Source organism: Lithobates pipiens, unplaced genomic scaffold, assembly GCF_037356315.1.
Source record: "Lithobates pipiens isolate NorthernLeopardFrog02 unplaced genomic scaffold, aLitPip1_a1.2 Scaffold_16, whole genome shotgun sequence".
In the NCBI taxonomy this organism is placed as follows: Eukaryota; Metazoa; Chordata; class Amphibia; order Anura; family Ranidae; genus Lithobates; species Lithobates pipiens.
The window spans coordinates 184,820,469-184,844,951 of record NW_027507748.1 but is presented as its reverse complement, the minus strand read 5'-3'; the positions used below and the strand labels follow the sequence as shown (position 1 = coordinate 184,844,951).

At 47.3% G+C, this 24,483-nt stretch overlaps 1 protein-coding gene across 3 annotated transcripts in view; it reads left to right on the top strand.

Annotated features, from left to right (window-relative positions):
- PUDP (pseudouridine 5'-phosphatase) overlaps nt 1-20,952 on the top strand; it is a 511,045-nt gene extending 490,093 nt beyond the window's left edge. For all 3 annotated transcript variants that reach the window (XM_077480824.1, XM_077480822.1, XM_077480823.1), the window contains one exon: nt 20,707-20,952. In XM_077480824.1, the coding sequence (XP_077336950.1) occupies nt 20,707-20,776 (70 nt within the window). In that variant the 3' untranslated portion in view covers nt 20,777-20,952. The remainder of the gene's footprint in view (nt 1-20,706) is intronic.
- Nucleotides 20,953-24,483: the final 3,531 nt, after the last annotated feature.

Here is a 24,483-nt window from a genome sequence, read left to right as displayed (position 1 = left end):
ATGTAATTAGAATATTGGTAGCTTTGTACCTTGGATATAATATAGAGTTTGATCTCATTGATCAGTAAGCATATGCTCACATATAGTCTGTAAGATGTGGTGTATAATAGGCAGGGGATTAATATGATGGAAAATAAAATTAAGTGTACTGTAAATCCGCATTATTATGGCTTTCTGCAGATTAGAATTCAGAAAACACGTTTGTTCTACTTTCATGTTGTTCAGTTCCACTTTTGTGATGACTTCAACAGTACTTTTTTTGGCTGTTTTTCAATACCTACAAAGGACATTGAACACAATTGGTAGATGACATCTAACTGAACACATTTAATGCACCATATCGAGAGACATATGCTGTATTGTAAGAATGGACATTACATAACAGGTATGAAAAGTATGTTGCTTTTCAGGAGCTAAAGTTAGTGAAAAGAGTGATATATATTTACAAGGGTATCTTCTAGGGAAACATTTTCAGCTACTTAAACTGAATTTATGGCCAAATTGTAGTCTTGATAGCTGAACACAGGGGCCACCAACAGGCTTTCTTACCCTTTCCTCCAGAGTCCATCTTTGAATTCTGTCTTTGCGTCAGCCAAGAATGAGGAGGATTATTTGGGGACTTAAGCAAGTCCATCTCAAAGTAAAGGGGCATCCCCACAATTTAGATTTAGGGGAATGTCTGCTGACCTTTGCAGCCATCTGGTCCTATGACATTTCAGACCTTTAGGTCCAGAACATTGTTTCCAGGGGCTACAATACTGGCTTTTGCAGTCTCTGCATAGTTATTTCGGCTCTTACAAAAGTATTAGTGATATCCCTCTGTCTATCCTCACTTGCAAGGGTGCCTTTCTTGTCACCATCTCTTCTGGGATGTGAGTTTCTGAGTTGACAACCTTAACCTGTAATGACCCCATCTTGTTGTACACAAGGAAAATGTTGTTTGGAGACCCAGGGCGTCTTTTTTTTTTTCCCAGGGTGATTTCTTCCTTTCGCCTTAACCAGGACATTGTTCTATCATTTATTCTTTCCTATAAACATCCCAAGGAGATATTTCTCCATTGCCTAGATGAAATATGCATTGTTTGAGTTTAACTTTTGAGCACAACTCATTTTCAACAATCTGACTCCATTTGTTGTTCCTCTAGGGGTCAGCCTGCTTCTTGTTTTAATATCACAGATTTGTCAGCTGATAATTTAAGCTAATGACCTCAAGTGCAAAGTTTTCCCTTTCCTTTTCAAGGCACACTCCACTTAATGGACTTTTTAACATAATACATTTGTTTCTCAGATTTACAGGGCTACCACCCAGTGATCTTTTGGCCTGAGATCACACAATTGTATAGTATGGATATTAAGGAGAACCCCACACCAAAATTTTAAAAAAATAAAAAAGGTCCCCCAAAAATTCATACCAGATCCTTATCCGAGTATGCAGCCTGGAAGGTCAGGAAGGGGGGGGGGGCAAGTGAGCGTCGTCCCTCCCCTCCCTTTCCTGACCTGCCAGGCTGCATGTTCGGATAAGGATCTGGTATGAATAAGGGTCTGTTATGGATTTTGGGGGGACCCCACACCATTTTTTTTAATTTTGCCATAGAGTTTCCCTTAAGATCCATACCAGACCCAAAGGGCCTGGTATAGATTGCGGGGACCCTGCGCCATTTTTTAAACATTTTTTCTATTGCTGACATTGGTATTGTGTTGCCAGCAATTTAAATGTCATTTCATTCACTTTTTTCTTTAGAAATGTCAGTTTTGCTGCAGTAGCTTCTAGCTACTGTACAGATGCGCCACTTTACAGGCAGACTAAGGGGACCCTCAAGGCACTATGTTTAACCACTTCCCACCCGGCCAATGCATATATACAGCCGGGTGGGAGCCGTCTACTCCTGATAGGACGTTCAGGAACGTCATTCAGGAGTAGCGGGATCGCGCGTGCGCGTGCCCGCGCAGCGGCGCGATCCCGATGTGCTCGTGTCACCCGGACACGGCACATCTCAGATCGGCAGGAGGGCTCTGTGATTGGCCCTCCTGATCACATGATGGCCGTGTCCAATCACGGCCGTCATGTGATGTAAACAAACAGCCGGTTGCTAGGCAATCGGCTCTCCTCTCCTCACACGGAAGTCACCGCTGAGGAGAGGAGAGCAGAACGCTGCAGCCGGCTGATGATCAGTGAGTATGGGATGCTTTTTACAGCTTTTTACTCACTGATCATCAGTGTAGTGTAAACACACAACACACCACACAGTACAAACACAGTCCCCACATATGTCCCCAAAACACACATGTCCCCAAAACATACATGTCCCCAAATAATAAAAACACATGTCCCTAATAATAAAAACATGTCCCCCACATATGTCCCACTAAAATCACATGTCCCAATGATTATCTGCACACATATGTACGTGATCACCTGCACACATATGTACATGATCATTTGCGTACATACCGTATATACTCGAGTATAGGCCGACCCGAATATAAGCCGAGGCCCCCAATTTACCCCCAAAAAAACTGGCAAACTTATTGACTCGTGTATAAGCCGAGGGTGAGACATGCCTGTCCATCCCTGTGTGTGTGTCCGTCCATCCCTGTGTGTCCGTCCATCCCTGTGTGTCCGTCCATCCCTGTGTGTCCGTCCATCCATCCCTGTGTGTGTGTGTGTCCATCCATCCATCCATCCCTGTGTGTGTGTGTCTCCATCCATCCATCCATCCCTGTGTGTGTGTGTCTCCATCCATCCATCCATCCATCCATCCCTGTGTGTGTGTGTCTCCATCCATCCATCCATCCATCCCTGTGTGTGTCTCCATCCATGTGTGTGTGTGTGTGTGTGTGTGTGTGTGTGTGTGTGTGTGTGTGTGTGTGTGTCCAGCCTACCTTTGTCCCGAGCCTCCGTCCCGTGCCTTGCCTCCTTGCCTCCGTCCCGTGCCGTGCCTTGCCTCCTTGCATCCGTCCCGTGTCGTGCCTTGCCTTGCCCCCGTCCCGTCCCGTGCCGTGCCGTCCCGTGCCCTCTTCGTCGGCGGCCATTGTAAAGTTCAAAAGCTGCGCCGCCGCCTTCGCCTGTGATAGGCGGAACACTGAATTTCCCAGCAGCCTGTGTTCCGCCTATCACAGACGTCGTATCATCCTCGTCCGTAGTACGAGGATGATACGACGTCCGTGATAGGCGGAACACAGGCTGCTGGGAAATTCAGTGTTCCGCCTATCACAGGCGAAGGCGGAGCCGGAGGCGCGGCTTTTGAATAGAATGGCCGCTGTCTGTCTGCTCGACACGCTGATCGAGCGGGCAGACAGCGATGACTCGAGTATAAGCCGAGGGGGGCACTTTCAGCCTCAAAAAAGAGGCTGAAAATCTCGGCTTATACTCGAGTATATACGGTATGTCCGTGATCACACAAACCAATTATTATACACTTAACGGAATTTTTTTTACCAAAAACATGTAGCAGAATACATTTTGGCTTAAATTTATGACAAAATTTGATTTTATTGGATTTCTTTTCAAATAGAAAAAAGAAAATATTGTTTTTTTTCCAAATTATATTATATCGCAAAAAAAAAAAAACAGAGTCGTGAATAAATAACACCAAAATAAAGCTCTATTTGTGCGAACAAAATGATAACAATTTCATTTGGGTACAGTGTAGCATGACCGCGCAATTGTCACTGAAAGCGCTAGAGCGCTGAAAGCTGAAAATTGGGCTGGGAAGGAAGGGGGTGAAAGTGCCCTGTATTGTAGTAAGTTAAAGGAGTTTTTAATTGTTATTGTTTCACTTTAACCACTTTCAGACCGGACCATTTTGCTGGTAAATGACCAGAGGTCTTTTTACACTTTGGCACTGCGCTGCTTTAACTGGTAATTGCGCGGTCATGCAATGTTGTACCCAAACAAAATTTGCGTCCTTTTCTTCCCACAAATAGAGCTTTCTTTTGATGGTATTTGATTGCCTCTGCGATTTTTATTTTTTGCGATATAAACGTAAAAAGACCGCAAATTTTGAAAAAAAATGATATTTTCTACTTTTTGTTATTAGAAAAATCCAATAAACTCAATTTTAGTCATACATTTAGGCCAAAATGTATTCAGCCACATGTCTTTGGTAAAAAAAAAGTCAATAATTGTATATTTATTGGTTTGCGCAAAAGTTGTCACATCTACAAACTAAGGTACGTTTTCTGGAATTTACGCAGCTTTTAGTTTACGACTGCCTATCTCATTTCTTGAGGTGCTAAAATGACAGGGCAGTACAAAACCCCCCCAAATGACCCCATTTTGGAAAGTAGACCCCCTAAGGAAATTGATAAGAGGCATGTTGAGCCCATTGAATATTTTATTTTTTTGCCTCAAGCGATTGAATAATGACAAAAAAAAAATTTTTTTTTTTTTTTTACACAAAGTTGTCACTAAATGATATATTGCTCACACATGCTATGGGCGTATGTGAAATGACACCCCAAAATAAATTCTGCTGCTTCTCCTGAGTACGGGGATACCACATATGTGGGACTTTTTGGGAGCCTAGCCGCGTACAGGGCCCCGAAAACCAAGCACCGCCTTCAGGCTTTCTAAGGGCGTAAATTTTTGATTTCACGCCTCACTACCTATTACAGTTTTGAAGGCCATAAAATGCCAAGATGGCACAAAACCCCCACAAATGACCCCATTTTAGAAAGTAGACACCCCAAGCTATTTGCTGAGAGGCATGTTGAGTCCATGGAATATTTTATATTTTGCCACAAGTTGCGGGAAAATTACAAACTTTTTTTTTTTTTTTTTTTTTTTCACAAAGTTGTCACTAAATGATATATTGCTCATGCATGCCATGGGCATATGTGAAATGACACCCCAAAATAAATTCTGCTGCTTCTCCTGAGTACGGGGATACCACATATGTGGGACTTTTTGGGAGCCTAGCCGCGTACGGGGCCCCGAAAACCAAGCACCGCCTTCAGGCTTTCTAAGGGCGTAATTTTTTGAGTTCACTTCTCACTACCTATTACAGTTTTGAAGGCCATAAAATGCCAAGATGGCACAAAACCCCCACAAATGACCCCATTTTAGAAAGTAGACACCCCAAGCTATTTGCTGAGAGGCATGTTGAGTCCATGGAATATTTTATATTTTGCCACAAGTTGCGGGAAAATTACAAACTTTTTTTTTTTTTCACAAAGTTGTCACTAAATGATATATTGCTCACGCATGCCATGGGCATATGTGAAATGACACCCCAAAATAAATTCTGCTGCTTCTCCTGAGTACGGGGATACCACATATGTGGGACTTTTTGGGAGCCTAGCCGCGTACGGGGCCCCAAAAACCAAGCACCGCCTTCAGGCTTTCTAAGGGCGTTACAGTTTTGAAGGCCATAAAATGCCAAGATGGCACAAACCCCCCCCCCCCCAAATGACCCCATTTTAGAAAGTAGACACCCCTAAATTTAGGGGTACACTAGTGAGACTAGGTAATAAATGGCGGGTGCCCTGAAACTATAAAAAAATAACTAACCAACCAGCGTCACCTGTAACAGTTATATGGTGATCACTGGTGAAAGGGTTAACTAGGGGGCAATCAGGGGGCTTTATGCGGTAGTATATGGGGGTCCCTGGCGCTATAAAAAGCTGCGGCGAACCTAAATACCTACCTGCCTAACTAGCGTCACCTGTGACACTAATACAGCGATCAGAAAAACGATCGCTTATTAGGCTGGGTTCACACTGGAGCGATGCGGGAACGCCACGAATGCGCGGCGGGTTCCCGCATCGCATGCCTCCCGGCGGCAGTTCACACTGCCCTATGCGAACTGCTGGGAGTGTCAGTGAAATGTTAATGACACCCCCAGATCAGTTCGCATATCGCAGTGCGATCTGCAAACTTGGATCGCATGGTGTGAACACCCATGCGATCCGATTCTGCTGCGGACCAAAAAAAGGGTCCCGTGCGAGTTTGCGGCGGGTGCGGCGGGTGCGACACGAATTCAGCCATACTATCTGTATAGCTGAACTCGAATCGCACAGAGATCGGATGTGATTTGCACTGCAGTGCGGTGCGAATCACATCCGTTCTCATAAACCGCTGCAATGTGAACCCAGCCTTAGTGACACTGGCGACGGGGGGTGATCACGGGGTTAAACCTTTATTGGGGGGGTTAGGGGGGTACCTTAGAACTAAAGGGGGCTAACCCTAACTGCCCTAACAGTTATTAGTCACAAATGACACCTGCCGGGTGATCAGGGGTTTAAACCTTTATTAGGTAATAAATGGCGGGTGCCCTGAAACTATAAAAAAATAACTAACCAACCAGCGTCACCTGTAACAGTTATATGGTGATCACTGGTGAAAGGGTTAACTAGGGGGCAATCAGGGGGCTTTATGCGGTAGTATATGGGGGTCCCTAGCGCTATAAAAAGCTGCGGCGAACCTAAATACCTACCTGCCTAACTAGCGTCACCTGTGACACTAATACGGCGATCAGAAAAATGATCGCTTATTAGGCTGGGTTCACACTGGAGCGATGCGGAAACGCCGCGAATCCGCGGCGGGTTCCCGCATCGCATGCCTCCCGGCGGCAGTTCACACTGCCCTATGCGAACTGCTGGGAGTGTCAGTGAAATGTTACTGACACCCCCAGATCAGTTCGCATATCGCAGTGCGATCTGCAAACTCGGATCGCATGGTGTGAACACCCATGCGATCCGATTCTGCTGCGGGCCAAAAAAAGGGTCCCGTGCGAATTTGCGGCGGGTGCGGCGGGTGCGGCGGGTGCGGCGAATGGCTGAACTCGAATCGCACAGAGATCGGATGTGATTTGCACTGCAGTGCGGTGCGAATCACATTCGTTCTCATAAACCGCTGCAATGTGAACCCAGCCTTAGTGACACTGGCGACGGGGGGTGATCACGGGGTTAAACCTTTATTGGGGGGGTTAGGGGGGTACATTAGAACTAAAGGGGGCTAACCCTAACTGCCCTAACAGTTATTACAGTCACAAATGACACCAATGCAAAAAAAAAAAAAAAAAAAAAATGACATTGGTGTCACTGTGACTGGGGGGCAGGGGTAATTGGGGGGGTGATCGGGGGGTAAAGGGGGGGTGTGAGTGTGCCTGGCATGTTCTACTGTGTGTGGGATGTGTTGGTGCAACTCACTGATCCGCTCTCCTCCGTGTCGGAACGAAAAATACCGACACGGAGGAGAGAATACATCACTTCCTCTCCTGTGTTTACATTACAGGAGAGGAAGTGATGTCACCGGGGATTTCCATTCGTCGGGAGCGATCGCGAGGGGGTGGCCATGAATGAATGGCCGTCCCCTCGTCCGGGATCGCTCCCGAACGAAAACCGACCGCCGCAGGCACCGGGCGGGGGCCCGATTGGGCCCCCGACCCGCGGGAGGCAAATCACGTACATGTATGTGCTTATGCCTGCCCGTGCCATTCTGCCGACGTACATCGGCGTGCGGCGGTCGGCAAGTGGTTAAGCATCATTAAAATCACTGATCCTGAAAAAATTATCTTTTTTAAAAACTATTTTTGCATTGATACATGTCCCCCAAGGCAGTACTCGGAACCCCATATTCTTTTTTATGGCCAATTACTTGCATATAAGTAGTGATGGACGAACTTCCGACGGGACGTTTCGCGAACGCGAAACGCGAACGGACACAAACGTTCGCGAAAACGACCGTTCGCCGCGGGCTCCATTGACTTCAATGGGAGGCGAATTTCGCAAACCTTTAGGTCGAATTTGCGGCCACGGGGTAATTATTAGGGGGTAGCACGTAGTCCCACCACCTGGACAATAGCATAATACATGTATGAGGTGAATTTGGGATCGATAACTACAAGCATTTTTTTTTTATTTGGGAAATTGTTCTGACAATTCAGGACTATGGAGCTAATGAAGGCAATGGAGGAGAGGGAAGGTCAGGGACCAGGGTAGGCAAACAAGAGGGTGCAGGAGATACAGAGCACTGACAGCAGCACCGTAATACAGAGCACTGACATCAGCACCGTGACATACAGCGCTGACAGCAGCTCCGTGACATACAGCGCTGACAGCAGCTCCGTGACATACAGCGCTGACAGCAGCTCCGTGACATACAGCGCTGACAGCAGCTCCGTGACATACAGCGCTGACAGCAGCTCCGTGACATACAGCGCTGACAGCAGCACCGTGACATACAGCGCTGACAGCAGCTCCGTGACATACAGCGCTGACAGCAGCTCCGTGACATACAGCGCTGACAGCAGCTCCGTGACATACAGCACTGACAGCAGCTCCGTGACATACAGCGCTGACAGCAGCTCCGTGACATACAGCGCTGACAGCAGCACCGTGACATACAGCGCTGACAGCAGCTCCGTGACATACAGCGCTGACAGCAGCTCCGTGACATACAGCGCTGACAGCAGCTCCGTGACATACAGCGCTGACAGCAGCTCCGTGACATACAGCGCTGACAGCAGCACCGTGACATACAGCGCTGACAGCAGCTCCGTGACATACAGCGCTGACAGCAGCTCCGTGACATACAGCGCTGACAGCAGCTCCGTGACATACAGCGCTGACAGCAGCTCCGTGACATACAGCGCTGACAGCAGCTCCGTGACATACAGCGCTGACAGCAGCTCCGTGACATACAGCGCTGACAGCAGCACCGTGACATACAGCGCTGACAGCAGCTCCGTGACATACAGCGCTGACAGCAGCTCCGTGACATACAGCGCTGACAGCAGCTCCGTGACATACAGCACTGACAGCAGCTCCGTGACATACAGCGCTGACAGCAGCTCCGTGACATACAGCGCTGACAGCAGCACCGTGACATACAGCGCTGACAGCAGCTCCGTGACATACAGCGCTGACAGCAGCTCCGTGACATACAGCGCTGACAGCAGCTCCGTGACATACAGCGCTGACAGCAGCTCCGTGACATACAGCGCTGACAGCAGCTCCGTGACATACAGCGCTGACAGCAGCTCCGTGACATACAGCGCTGACAGCAGCTCCGTGACATACAGCGCTGACAGCAGCTCCGTGACATACAGCGCTGACAGCAGCTCCGTGACATACAGCGCTGACAGCAGCTCCGTGACATACAGCGCTGACAGCAGCACCGTAAGCAGCCCCAGGAGGAAGTCAGCACAGCACAGGGATGGTGTGATCCCCTCATAATAAGAACCCCCAGGAGGAAGTCAGCACAGCACAGGGATGGTGGGAGCCCCTCATAATAAGAACACCCAGGAGGAAGTCAGCACAGCACAGGGATGGTGGGAACCCCTCATAATAAGCAGCCCCAGTAGAAATATGACACCGCTCAACCTCTTCAAAGAGGAGGGTAGGGGCATATAGTACGGTGTGCTTTTTTGGGTCAGGGAAGTGAGCCAAATGAATTAAGAAGGTCTGTGTGCTTGATTCCAAAAATTGTTTATAGACATATACATGGTCTACTGATCACATGTGTTGAATTCCTCCGAGATCCATGCCTCATTCATTTTTAGAAATGTGAGGTAGTTAACACTGTGGTGAGCTAGGCGAGTACGCTTATCGGTCACAATCCCCCCTGCTGCGCTGAACGTCCTTTCGGACAGGACACTGGATGAGGGGCAAGCCAACAGTTCGATTGCAAATTGGGCAAGCTCTGGCCAGAGGTCAAGCCTGCCCACCCAGTAGTCTAGGGGTTCATCACTCCTCAGAGCGTCCACATCGGCCGTTAACCCAATGTAGTCGGACACCTGACGGTCTAGGCGTTCCCTGATGCTGGATCCGGATGACACCTGTCGATGGGTCGGCTGAAAGAATGACCTCATATCCGAAGTCACCAACACATCTTCAAACCGGCCTCTTCTTGCAGGCGCTGTTGGATTGGTACCCGCAAATCCTTCTCTGGGAGTGGGAATTGCTCCTCTGCCAGCGCACGCAAAAGCAGAATGCAGCATTTCTCGAAGCAAGGCCTGGAAGTGCTGCATTCTGACAGCCCTCTGCGACGGCGGTAACATTTCCGCCATTTTGTGTTTGTACCGGGGGTCTAAGTACGTTGCCACCCAGTACTGGTCCTTGACCCTCATGCTTTTTATACGGGGGTCCCTATTAAAACACTGGAGCATGAAGGCCCCCATTTGCACTAAAGTGGAAGCGGTGTGGTGGCCTGGCTCCTGCTCATCATCCAGGATAATGTCGTCCTCTTCATTCTCCTCTCCCCATCCTCGCACAACAGGGATCCCAGAAAGGTTTAAAGCATGCTCTTCTTGCTCCTGCTCATCCGCCCCGGCACCATCCTCCTCTGACTCCTCATCAGACTCCTGTTGTTGACTTGTCTCAGATAGAGTAGCCCCCCCTGGGAATTCATCCAGCATTGCGACTTCCTCATCTTCCCGCTCCTGCTCCTCCACAGCCTGATCAATGACACGACGCAATGCACGCTCCAGAAAGAAGGCATAAGGTACCATGTCACTGATGGCGCCATGGCTGCGACTGACCAGTTTGGTGATCTCCTCAAATGGCCGCAGAAGTCTGCATGTGTCGCGCATGAGCAGCCACTGGCGCGGTGAAAAAAAACCCAGCTCCCCAGAACCGTTTCTTTCGCAGAGTTCATACAGGTAGACGTTAACTGCACGTTTCTGCTGGAGCAGCCTATCAAGCATATAGAAGGTTGAGTTCCATCGCGTCGGGCAATCGCAAATAAGACGTCTGACCGGCAGATGGTGTCGCCGCTGAATGTCAGCAAGGCGAGCCATGGCCGTGTAAGATCTTCTGAAATGGGCCGAGATTTTCCTTGCCTGCCGCAAGATGTCCTGGACCCCAGGGTATTTGACAAGGAATCGCTGCACGACCAAGTTTAAGACGTGTGCCATGCACGGCACGTGCGTGATTTTGCCCTGTTTCAATGCGCTAAGCAGATTGGCACCGTTGTCACACACCACTTTACCAACTGTCAAATTGAGCGGTGTTAGCCACTCATCTGCCTGTGAACGCAAAGCTGAAAGGAGTGCCGGGCCAGTGTGGCTCTTTGCTTCCAGGCACAACAGACGCAGCACGGCATGGCAACGTCTCACCTGGCATGTGGAATAGGTTCTGGGGAGCTTGGGCGGTGCAGTGGAAGAGACGCTAGCAGCGGAAAAGGAGGAGGCAGCTGAGGAGGAGAGGGAGGAGGATGGAGTAGGAGGAGGAGAAGAAGAGTCAGGCCTGCATGCAATCCGTGGCGGTAAAACCAAATCTACACGGGTGCCACGGGTTACATGCTTGACGGCCGTCAGAAGGTTCACCCAGTGGGCAGTAAAACTGATATACCTTCCCTGCCCGTGTTTGCTAGACCACGTGTCTGTGGTCAGATGTATCTTGGCACCGACACTGTGTGCCAGAGATACATTCACTTGCCGCTGAACATGGCCATATAGCTCTGGGATGCCCTTCTCTGAGAAATACTTCCTTCCTGGGACCTTCCATTGTGGTGTTCCAATGGCCACAAATTTGCGAAAGGCCTCCGAGTCCACCAGTTTATATGGCAGTAGTTGGCGGGCTATGAGTTCTGACAAGCCAGCCGCCAACCGTTGGGCAAGAGGGTTATCCGGCGTCATCATTTTTTTACGCTCAAACATTAGGCCCACGGAAGCCTGCCTTTTTGCAGAAAAATGTGAGCTTGGCGTGATGGAAGGTGGAGTGGAGGACAATTGTGAGGAGAGAGGAGAAGGAGAAGTAGAAGACGAGGCTGGACGGTGAGAGCCTGCAGTGTGGCTTTGTGTGTTCCGTTGCTCCCACTGGGCTCGGTGATGGCTGCTCATGTGCCTTCTTAAGGCGGTCGTCCCTAGGTGAGTATTGGGCTTACCGCGACTAACGCGTTGACTGCAAAGATTGCAGATGGCAACGCTATTGTCAGCAGCGGACACGTTAAAAAAAGCCCACACTGCGGAGCCATGTGCCGGTGTCCTGGGAGCGCCAGATGTGACCGTACATGGTCGATGACTCGCTCCTGATACATTTGCAGTCTGCTTTGTCCCTGCTGTGCAATGTAAGTCATTGCTGCTTCTCCTCCCTATCTGCTGGTCCATATCTCCCTCTGAACTCCCCTCCTCTTCCTCTCTTGTGGGCACCCACGTGACATCACTAGACACGTCATCATCAACGTCACCTTCCCCACCGCTATAAGTAGAGTAGGCAGCAACACCGGGGACCAACCTCCTCCTTGGGCTGATCTGGGTACTGGCGTCAGACTGCTGAGTAGCGCTTGTTGCTACCTCCTCTTCCTGATCCAATACCAAGAGTGGCTGCGCATCAGAAATGTCCTCTTGATATGGATCGGAAAATAATTCCAGTGACTCAAGCGGAAGGTATGTGGTGGTGGTGGTGGTGGTCGTGTTGTTGGTGGTAGTGTCTTTGGGGGTGCACATAGCAGAGAGTGAAGAAGAGGGTGCAGATCGAGAGGATGAGGAGGGTGCAGAAGAGTAAGGCTGAGCGAGCCACTCAACCAAGTCTGGTGCATCCTTTAAAGTAATTGAACGCACCTTCTGCAACTTCCCACTTTGGCTCAAGCCTGTTGCTCCTGCCCTACCCCTACCACCCCTGCGGAAGGGCCTGCCTCTTCCTCTGCATGTCATTTTTTAAATGACCCTGTGACAAAACTCTTAGTCCCTATACCGCTGAAGGACTGCTGCAGTATAGGTGAGCGGTCAGCAGTGGTGCACGTCAACCCTATCTATTGTGGACCTATAGCGGTCCTTACAGAACAGCAGACTGTACCGCACTCAAGCCTATGTACCGTAGCACCCTATACCAAGTTACCAGTCCTTATAAGAACTTTTGTGGACCAAGCAGGTTGTGTATTAGTGTTTAGCAGACTGTACGTCAGTCCCTATACCGCTGAAGGACTGCTGCAGTATAGGGCAGCGGTCAGCAGTGGTGCACGTCAACCCTATCTATTGTGGACCGATAGCGGTCCTTACAGAACAGCAGACTGTACCGCACTCAAGCCTATGTACCGTAGCACCCTATACCAAGTTACCAGTCCTTATAAGAACTTTTGTGGACCAAGCAGGTTGTGTATTAGTGTTTAGCAGACTGTACGTCAGTCCCTATACCGCTGAAGGACTGCTGCAGTATAGGGCAGCGGTCAGCAGTGGTGCACGTCAACCCTATCTATTGTGGACCGATAGCGGTCCTTACAGAACAGCAGACTGTACCGCACTCAAGCCTATGTACCGTAGCACCCTATACCAAGTTACCAGTCCTTATAAGAACTTTTGTGGAACAAGCAGGTTGTGTGTTAGTGATTAGCAGACTGTACGTCAGTCCCTATACCAATGAAGGACTGCTGCAGTATAGGGCAGCGGTCAGCAGTAGTGCACGGCAACCCTATGTATTGTGGACCGATAGCGGTCCTTACAGAACAGCAGACTGTACTGCACTCAGGCCTATGTACCGTAGCACCCTATACCAAGTTACCAGTCCTTATAAGAACTTTTGTGGACCAAGCAGGTTGTGTGTTAGTGTTTAGCAGACTGTGCGTCAGTCCCTATACCGCTGAAGGACTGCTGCAGTATAGGGCAGCGGTCAGCAGTAGTGCACGGCAACCCTATGTATTGTGGACCGATAGCGGTCCTTACAGAACAGCAGACTGTAACGCACTCAGGCCTATGTACCGTAGCACCCTATACCAAGTTACCAGTCCTTATAAGAACTTTTGTGGACCAAGCAGGTTGTGTGTTAGTGATTAGCAGACTGTACGTCAGTCCCTATACCAATGAAGGACTGCTGCAGTATAGGGCAGCGGTCAGCAGTAGTGCACGGCAACCCTATGTATTGTGGACCGATAGCGGTCCTTACAGAACAGCAGACTGTAACGCACTCAGGCCTATGTACCGTAGCACCCTATACCAAGTTACCAGTCCTTATAAAAACTTTTGTGGACCAAGCAGGTTGTGTGTTAGTGTTTAGCAGACTGTGCGTCAGTCCCTATACCGCTGAAGGACTGCTGCAGTATAGGGCAGCGGTCAGCAGTGGTGCACGTCAACCCTATCTATTGTGGACCGATAGCGGTCCTTACAGAACAGCAGACTGTACCGCACTCAAGCCTATGTACCGTAGCACCCTATACCAAGTTACCAGTCCTTATAAGAACTTTTGTGGACCAAGCAGGTTGTGTATTAGTGTTTAGCAGACTGTACGTCAGTCCCTATACCGCTGAAGGACTGCTGCAGTATAGGGCAGCGGTCAGCAGTGGTGCACGTCAACCCTATCTATTGTGGACCGATAGCGGTCCTTACAGAACAGCAGACTGTACCGCACTCAAGCCTATGTACCGTAGCACCCTATACCAAGTTACCAGTCCTTATAAGAACTTTTGTGGAACAAGCAGGTTGTGTGTTAGTGATTAGCAGACTGTACGTCAGTCCCTATACCAATGAAGGACTGCTGCAGTATAGGGCAGCGGTCAGCAGTAGTGCACGGCAACCCTATGTATTGTGGACCGATAGCGGTCCTTACAGAACAGCAGACTGTACTGCACTCAGGCCTATGTACCGTAGCACCCTATACCAAGTTACCAGTCCTTATAAGAACTTTTGTGGACCAAGCAGGTTGTGTGTTAGTGTTTAGCAGACTGTGCGTCAGTCCCTATACCGCTGAAGGACTGCTGCAGTATAGGGCAGCGGTCAGCAGTAGTGCACGGCAACCCTATGTATTGTGGACCGATAGCGGTCCTTACAGAACAGCAGACTGTAACGCACTCAGGCCTATGTACCGTAGCACCCTATACCAAGTTACCAGTCCTTATAAGAACTTTTGTGGACCAAGCAGGTTGTGTGTTAGTGATTAGCAGACTGTACGTCAGTCCCTATACCAATGAAGGACTGCTGCAGTATAGGGCAGCGGTCAGCAGTAGTGCACGGCAACCCTATGTATTGTGGACCGATAGCGGTCCTTACAGAACAGCAGACTGTAACGCACTCAGGCCTATGTACCGTAGCACCCTATACCAAGTTACCAGTCCTTATAAAAACTTTTGTGGACCAAGCAGGTTGTGTGTTAGTGTTTAGCAGACTGTGCGTCAGTCCCTATACCGCTGAAGGACTGCTGCAGTATAGGGCAGCGGTCAGCAGTGGTGCACGTCAACCCTATCTATTGTGGACCGATAGCGGTCCTTACAGAACAGCAGACTGTACCGCACTCAAGCCTATGTACCGTAGCACCCTATACCAAGTTACCAGTCCTTATAAGAACTTTTGTGGACCAAGCAGGTTGTGTATTAGTGTTTAGCAGACTGTACGTCAGTCCCTATACCGCTGAAGGACTGCTGCAGTATAGGGCAGCGGTCAGCAGTGGTGCACGTCAACCCTATCTATTGTGGACCGATAGCGGTCCTTACAGAACAGCAGACTGTACCGCACTCAAGCCTATGTACCGTAGCACCCTATACCAAGTTACCAGTCCTTATAAGAACTTTTGTGGAACAAGCAGGTTGTGTGTTAGTGATTAGCAGACTGTACGTCAGTCCCTATACCAATGAAGGACTGCTGCAGTATAGGGCAGCGGTCAGCAGTAGTGCACGGCAACCCTATGTATTGTGGACCGATAGCGGTCCTTACAGAACAGCAGACTGTACTGCACTCAGGCCTATGTACCGTAGCACCCTATACCAAGTTACCAGTCCTTATAAGAACTTTTGTGGACCAAGCAGGTTGTGTGTTAGTGTTTAGCAGACTGTGCGTCAGTCCCTATACCGCTGAAGGACTGCTGCAGTATAGGGCAGCGGTCAGCAGTAGTGCACGGCAACCCTATGTATTGTGGACCGATAGCGGTCCTTACAGAACAGCAGACTGTAACGCACTCAGGCCTATGTACCGTAGCACCCTATACCAAGTTACCAGTCCTTATAAGAACTTTTGTGGACCAAGCAGGTTGTGTGTTAGTGATTAGCAGACTGTACGTCAGTCCCTATACCAATGAAGGACTGCTGCAGTATAGGGCAGCGGTCAGCAGTAGTGCACGGCAACCCTATGTATTGTGGACCGATAGCGGTCCTTACAGAACAGCAGACTGTAACGCACTCAGGCCTATGTACCGTAGCACCCTATACCAAGTTACCAGTCCTTATAAAAACTTTTGTGGACCAAGCAGGTTGTGTGTTAGTGTTTAGCAGACTGTGCGTCAGTCCCTATACCGCTGAAGGACTGCTGCAGTATAGGGCAGCGGTCAGCAGTGGTGCACGTCAACCCTATCTATTGTGGACCGATAGCGGTCCTTACAGAACAGCAGACTGTACCGCACTCAAGCCTATGTACCGTAGCACCCTATACCAAGTTACCAGTCCTTATAAGAACTTTTGTGGACCAAGCAGGTTGTGTATTAGTGTTTAGCAGACTGTACGTCAGTCCCTATACCGCTGAAGGACTGCTGCAGTATAGGGCAGCGGTCAGCAGTGGTGCACGTCAACCCTATCTATTGTGGACCGATAGCGGTCCTTACAGAACAGCAGACTGTACCGCACTCAAGCCTATGTACCGTAGCACCCTATACCAAGTTACCAGTCCTTATAAGAACTTTTGTGGAACAAGCAGGTTGTGTGTTAGTGATTAGCAGACTGTACGTCAGTCCCTATACCAATGAAGGACTGCTGCAGTATAGGGCAGCGGTCAGCAGTAGTGCACGGCAACCCTATGTATTGTGGACCGATAGCGGTCCTTACAGAACAGCAGACTGTAACGCACTCAGGCCTATGTACCGTAGCACCCTATACCAAGTTACCAGTCCTTATAAGAACTTTTGTGGACCAAGCAGGTTGTGTGTTAGTGATTAGCAGACTGTACGTCAGTCCCTATACCAATGAAGGACTGCTGCAGTATAGGGCAGCGGTCAGCAGTAGTGCACGGCAACCCTATGTATTGTGGACCGATAGCGGTCCTTACAGAACAGCAGACTGTACTGCACTCAGGCCTATGTACCGTAGCACCCTATACCAAGTTACCAGTCCTTATAAAAACTTTTGTGGACCAAGCAGGTTGTGTGTTAGTGTTTAGCAGACTGTGCGTCAGTCCCTATACCGCTGAAGGACTGCTGCAGTATAGGGCAGCGGTCAGCAGTAGTGCACGGCAACCCTATGTATTGTGGACCGATAGCGGTCCTTACAGAACAGCAGACTGTAACGCACTCAGGCCTATGTACCGTAGCACCCTATACCAAGTTACCAGTCCTTATAAGAACTTTTGTGGACCAAGCAGGTTGTGTGTTAGTGATTAGCAGACTGTACGTCAGTCCCTATACCAATGAAGGACTGCTGCAGTATAGGGCAGCGGTCAGCAGTAGTGCACGGCAACCCTATGTATTGTGGACCGATAGCGGTCCTTACAGAACAGCAGACTGTACCGCACCCAAGCCTATGTACCGTAGCACCCTAGACAGACCAAGTTACCAGTCCTGATAAAGAGCTTTGTGGAACAAGTGAGTTGTGAATGATTAGCAGACTGCAGCAGAAGGGCAGCAGTCAAGTATAATATTCTTTCTATATTTGGAAGAAAGAATATTATACGTGTACAAGCCTATTACCGTACCACTGATACCAGTCCTGAAAAGAACCTTTGTGGAACTAATAGTAACAGCAAGTCTTTAAAATTATCCTCACTGCCTGACACACTGCTTCCTGCCTGTCCCTATACAAATTGGCAAAAAAGAGTAGGCTGGAACGATTAGCTGGAACAGCTCTTTTGTGGACCTGATAGTAACAGCTAATGATGATGATGATGATGATGATGAAGAAAGACTAATCTGGCTGAGCTGTCCCTAAAATAGCAGCATACAGCGCTCTGTCCCTTTATCTAAACTGACAAAAGAAACTCAGGCTGCTGACCTAACACCTATACCAGTCCTGAAAAGAACTTTTGTGTACCAAATAGCTAGCGTTTTCTCTGTCCCTACTCCACACAGGATCCTTTCCCTACAGTGACAGAAGAAAGAATGTAAAATGGCCACCGGATCGGGTGTATTTATAGGTTAGGGGGAATGTCCAAGTGTCCATGAGCTGTCATGTCTCAATTGGTTGTCCTGTAACACATGATAAACGTGTCACGAAAGGTTAAAGTTCTTGTATACATTAAACACGTAAGTCCGCCGGGGCGAACGACGGAAAAAGGCGTTCGAACCCGCGGACGGCGAAAGTCGGAAATTCGCCGCGAAACGACCGCCGGGCGAACCGTTCGGCCATCACTACATATAAGCCTTCAAAATGGGAACTGTTGATTTTTTAAGTTAAAGGTCTATAGACTTTAATAGGGTTAACCGTTCCGGAGTTCTGGTGCAAATCAAACAGGGGAGTGTTTGGCCCATCTCTATTTGTAAGACAGACAAAAATATTGTATTGGCACACTGAATAGTATGTAAGCAGTTTTACCAGGTTGCAGTTTTAGAGACAGCGATGAATCAGGCTGGTTTTTATCAAGAAATCATTGAAAATAATATTCTGATCTGCCCCTACCTAACAATGTACTTTTGTTTTCTCCATCAGTTCATCCCCCACATCTATTACCTTTTGTATCACCTTCCTCCTAGATTGTAAGCTATAACTGTCAGTGCCCTCTGATTTCTCCTGTATTGAATTGTATTGTAACTGTACTGTCTGCCCTCATGTTGTAAAGTGCTGCACATGCTGTTGGCACTATATAAATCCTGTATAATAATAGTAATATTTCACAGAAAAAAAGGCAAAAAATGTACACCAATGTGCATTATGTACGCAGCTTTAGTAGGCTGCAGGAAATCAAAATTGGAGTGTATTATTTCACTGAAAAATTGCATACTCAATGCACACTATGTAAGCAGCTTAAGGAGCAGAAACAAGGCAGATTTTTATCATAAAATAAAAATTAGAATGCATTACTGGACTCCATGTAGTCATATGATTTAGGTGCTACCTATGATTGCAGTGTAAAGCTGGGCCCATGTGCAGGGCTATTAAAAAGACTTAAAATTGTCACTGAGGCAGCAATCACTTCTCCTGCTTTAAGTGGTCTGAGTATAGGAGACACATTGGGTAGGGGATCCTGTCACTATATGAAAAAAAATAGCATTTTTTTTCATTTGCAGATATAGAATTTGCTTGCCCCCTACTAACTGCACATGCAGAACCTCTGTCTCTCTCGTTAGGCCTGCCAAAATGAATTATTTTGAAATAAAATATACCTCCTACAAAAGATTAAAACCGAAAACACTGAAAAACTTCAAAAGTGAAACCCCAACTCAACATTTTTGTATTTTTTTTTTTAACTCCAAGTATACAGTAGTCCTAGATGAACTGTTGGGTCTATGCACTATGAACACAGAAGGAGTTTACATTCATGCAATAATATGTATACAGGCATACCCCACTTTTAAGTACTTACTTAAAAGCGGTGTATGCCTGTACACTATGCAGCCCACAAATCTGCAATTCACTGTAATGTAGCTCAATAGAGCACTGTATAGTAGTGCAACAATGCCCTCTTCTCCTACAACGGCTCTGTCACCTCTCCCTATCTATTCTACAAATCTCAGCCGAGCTGACCTGCCTAGATTCAAACTATGTATGGGCAGTCTGGTTGTACCCACGTTGATCAATCCATTAATGTAGGTACAACCAGCCTGTTGGATTTTTCCAGCAGCTATGGCCGCTAGCCATATTATTGCCAGCAGCTATGGCCGCTAGCCATATTATTGCCAGCAGCTATGGCCGCTATTATTACCAGCAGCTATGACAGCTATTATTGCCAGCAGCTATGGCCGCTAGCAATAATCACTGTGTGAGAGATTTACTAAACCTGGTGCAGTTTTGCGTGGTAGCCAATAAGCTTCTAACTTCAGGTTGTTCAATTAAGCTTTGGCAATTTACCTGGAAGCTGATTGGTTATTATGCAGAGTTGCACCAGATTTTTCACTTTCCAGTTTTAGTAAATAACTCTCTGTGTTCTCTTGGCAGGGGCCCGTGGTTGCAGGAAAGAAATTGTTACTGTCTATGGGCAGCTTAAGTCTCCAACACACACTGGGGTTTATTTACTAAAGGTCAATCCACTAAGCACTTGGAAGTGCAGTCACTGTAAATCTGAGGAGGGCATGCAAGGAAAATAAAAAAACAGCATTTTTGCTTGCACATGATTGGATGATAAAATCAGCAGAGCTTCCACTCATTTCAGATCTTCCCCTCAGACCTTAGTAAATCAAACCCATTGCCTGTGTAAATCAGTGCATATAGCGCTGTTCAACTATTTCTGTCTTCAGGTACTCTGTCAGTTATCCCTAGATAATCCTAGTCTCTATTTTTTACTGAGAAAAGGCTGCTGGGAACCTTGACTTTTTAAACGGGGGGGGGGGGGGTCGGGGGTGCTGAAAAAGAAAACCTAATTTATTGTCCCTTCTAACACTTGACCACAGTGCATAGACAAGGAAGTACATTTGTAGTAATTGGTTCCTAGAGCAACAAAAGATGCATTAGTATATTATTTTCTAAAACTGTGAACAACTTGGGTTTGGGGTAACCTCATGTTCAATATACACCTGAAACTCATCCCTATTAAACAGCTTTTAAACCAGAGTCCTACAGATAACATTTTTTTTCTTCTTTATTAATGGATGGGGAAATCAAAGTATAGCAATTACGTTGTACTGTATATCCAGTAAATACATCCCAAATGTTATTGTAAGTGTTCATATAATTACACAACTGTCTTTGTCTTTTCATTCTAGTGCCTTGTGTTTGAAGATGCACCAAATGGAGTTGTGGCAGCAGTGGCAGCTGGTATGCAAGTGGTCATGATTCCAGATGAAAATCTAAATCAAGATTTAACAAAGAAAGCATCTTTAGTGCTCAAATCAATGGAGGAATTTAAACCAGAATTATTTGGCTTACCACCTTATGAATAGAAACAGAAGTGTGTGGTAGTTTAAACTATTTCCACGGTTTCCTAAATAAAGTACAATTTACAGCATTGATTCAAGTTTCTTTAATTGAAAATAAAGAAAGAATTGTTCATAGTTATTTTCTTATTTCTCACACTGTCATTTGCCACTCAGATAGTGAGCAATTACATAATGGTAAGATTGAATAAAGACACTAAAGCCTTGTACACACGGTCGGAGAATCCATCGGAATGTGTCCTAACGGTCCGTGTTGTCGGATATTCCGACTGTGTGTGGTATGCATCGGACTGATTCCTTAGGAATATCCATCGGACCCAATTTTCCAACTTGTTGGAAATATTTCCCGACCAACTGGTTCGATCGGACATACTCCGATCATGTGTAGAGAATTTTGATCGGACAAAGTGCCACGCATGCTCAGATCAAATTCCTACATCAAAGCTATTGGCTACTAGCCTGAATGTAGTCCCATCGTAACGAAATTACGTCATCACGTTCTGAAAGATCGGATTTTTCGACAACTTAGTCCGACCATGTGTATGCAACAGTTTCGGACAAGATCCGACGGACAAAATCTGACGGACAAAATTGTCGTTGGTTGTCGAAATCTCCGACCGTGTGTACAGGGGCTAAGAATGGGTGATCGGTTCGAGCCGAACTCTGGTTGTTCAGAAGTTCGGCGAACAATGAACATGATGCGGTATTCACGGCAAATTCGAAAGCCGCAAAACCCCATTAAAGTCTATGAGACACTAACATGAAAAGCCAAACGTTCTCATTTCAAAGGCTTATATGCAAGTTATTACCATAAAAAGTGTTTGGGGACCCGGGTCCTGCCCCAGGGGACATGTATCAATGCAAAAAAAAGTTTTAAAAACTGCATTTTTTTCAGGAGCAGTGATTTTAATAATGCTTAAAGTGAAACAATAAAAATAAAATATTCCTTTAAAGATCATGTCTGGGGGGTGTCTATAGTATGCCTGTAAAGTGGCACAGTTTTCCAGTGTTTAGAACAGTGCCACAGCAAAATCACATTTCTAAAGGAAAAATGTGAATTTACCCTTGTAATTCTTTACATCAGTTTGATCAGTTTTGAATGGCTTTTTTCCTTTAGAAAACACCCTCTCAGGCACGTTATTTAACCACTTGGGATCCGCGCTATTGCCAAATGACGGCATTAGCGCGGACCTACTTTTCCGGGACGACGTCTATTGACGTCGTCCCGTGTACGAGCGGCCTGCGCGCCCCCTGAGGGGCACCCGCGGCGCGCTCTGTGATCGGCGAGTCCATGCGACTCGCCTGATCACCGATCCGTGCAAGGGGTCGATCCCGACCCCTTATCACGTGATCAGCTGTCAGCCAATGACAGCTGATCATGTGATAGAACGGAGCCGGTTACCGGCTATTATTCCTCCTCGCGCTGACAGCGCGAGGAGAAAAAAAAAAAGCCGATCACCGGCGGCCGTGATCGGGACATCAGTCCCGATCACGGCCAGCAATACAAGCGACCACCTGCCCCCTGCCAGTGCCCACCTGCCGCCTGCAGTGCCATCCTGAATAAAAGTAAGTGCCCCCCGTCAGTGCCACCCAGCAGTGCCCATAGTGCCCACAGTGCCACCCACAGTGCCACCCAGCAGTGCCCACAATCTGCCTCAAAGGTGCTGCACCCCAGTGCCGCCCATCAGTGCCCAGCAGTGCCGCCCATCAGTGCCCAGCAGTGCCACCTATCAGAGCCACCTATCAGTGCCCATCAGTCCCATCTATCAGTGGTACCTATCAGTGCCCATCCGTGCCACCCATCCGTGCCACTTATCCGTGCCACCCATCCGTGCCATCTTATCTGTGCCCATCTTTGCCCATCAGTGCCGCCTTATCTGTGCCCATCGGTGCCGCCTTATCTGTGCCTATTAGTGCCGCCTTAACTATGCCTATCAGTGCCCACCAGTGCAGCCTATCAGTGCCCACCAATGCAGCCCATCAGTGCCCACCAATGCAGCCTATCAGTGCCGCCTAATCAGCGCACTTCAATGAAGGAGAAAAATGACCGTTTGCAAAATTTTATAACAAACTATTAAAACATGATTTTTTTTTTTTTTTGCATCTTTTTTTGTTTGTTTAGCAAAAAATAAAACTCCGAGCTGTAACTAAATACCACCAAAAGAAAGCTCTATTTGTGGGAAAAAAATGATAAAAATTTCATTTGGGTACAGTGTTGTATGACCGCGCAATTGTCATTCAAAGTGCATCAGCGCTGAAAGCTGAAAATTGGTCTGGGACTGAGGGGGGTCTAAGTGCCCAGTAAGCAAGTGGTTAAAGGAATATTTCATTTTTGTTGTTTCACTTTAAGCCTTATTAAAATCACTGCTCCTGAAAAAACGTCTGTTTTTAAAACTTTTTTTTTTATTGATACATGTCCCCTGGGGCAGGACCCGGCTCCCCAAACACTTTTTATGACAATAACTTGCATATAAGCCTTTAAAATTAGCACTTTTGATTTTTCATGTTCGTGTCCCGTAGACTTTAACGGTGTTCGCGTGTTTGTCCACATTTTTTGCCTGTTAGCAAGTTCTGGTGCAAAACTGAACAAGGGGGTGTTTGGCTCATCCCTAAAAGACACCAGTCCATTCAATTCAACCTGAGTGTGTGTATTTGTGACTACTATTTTCCAAATGCTTTTACAGTATGTTCACTAAGACACCTGAAAGTTTTTTAATTGTATCTACACGGTCCGCTGACACCATCAACTGTGGAAGGGAGTTTCACATCCTTACCACTCTAACAGCAAAAAGTCCCTTATTCAGTTTAAGATTAAATCACTTCTCATCCAACTTCATTGTGTGGCCACATGTCTTTTTTAAAGACCTAAGAATAAATCGCTTTCTCCCAGTGCTTCAAAGATTTGAATATTGTGATTATATCCCTCTTTATCGCCTCTTCTCTAAAGCCCCGTACACACGAGAGGATTTATGTCCGACAGACTTCCGAAGGAGTCCTGCCGGAGTTCTGCCGGAGTTCCGACAGAGTTCTGACGGACTTTTTGACTGAGCGGACTTGGCCACACACAATCACACCAAACTCTGACGGATTCGAACGTGATGACGTACGACTGGACTAGAATAAGGAAGTTCATAGCCAGTAGCCAATGGCTGCCCTAGCGTCGGTTTTAGTCCGTTGGAATAGCATACACACGAGCAAATTTTTCGAAGGGACCGGGTCCGGCGGAGTTCCGTCGGAAAAATTTGAAGCATGTTCCATTTTCTAAAGTCCGTCAGACTTTTGCGAATCAAAAGTCCGTTGCAGCCCACACACGATCGAATAGTCTGACGGAATCATTCCGTCGGACTTTGGATGTTGAAAAGTCCGCTCGTGTGTACGCGTCATTAGGAGAATAATGCTGGCCATGCACTATACAAAAAATCGGCTGAAATTCAGTCATTTAGACAGTTTGTTTGTTTTTCAGCCAGTTAATGGGCACAAAATCAATAATCATTGGGACATTTGTGAGCTGAAAACACGAAGGACAAGTTTGGAAATTTTCTGACGAATGAACGATAATTCGAAAGGTTAATGTGTTTCCTGTCCAAACTGTCTGCCCTAGGTATA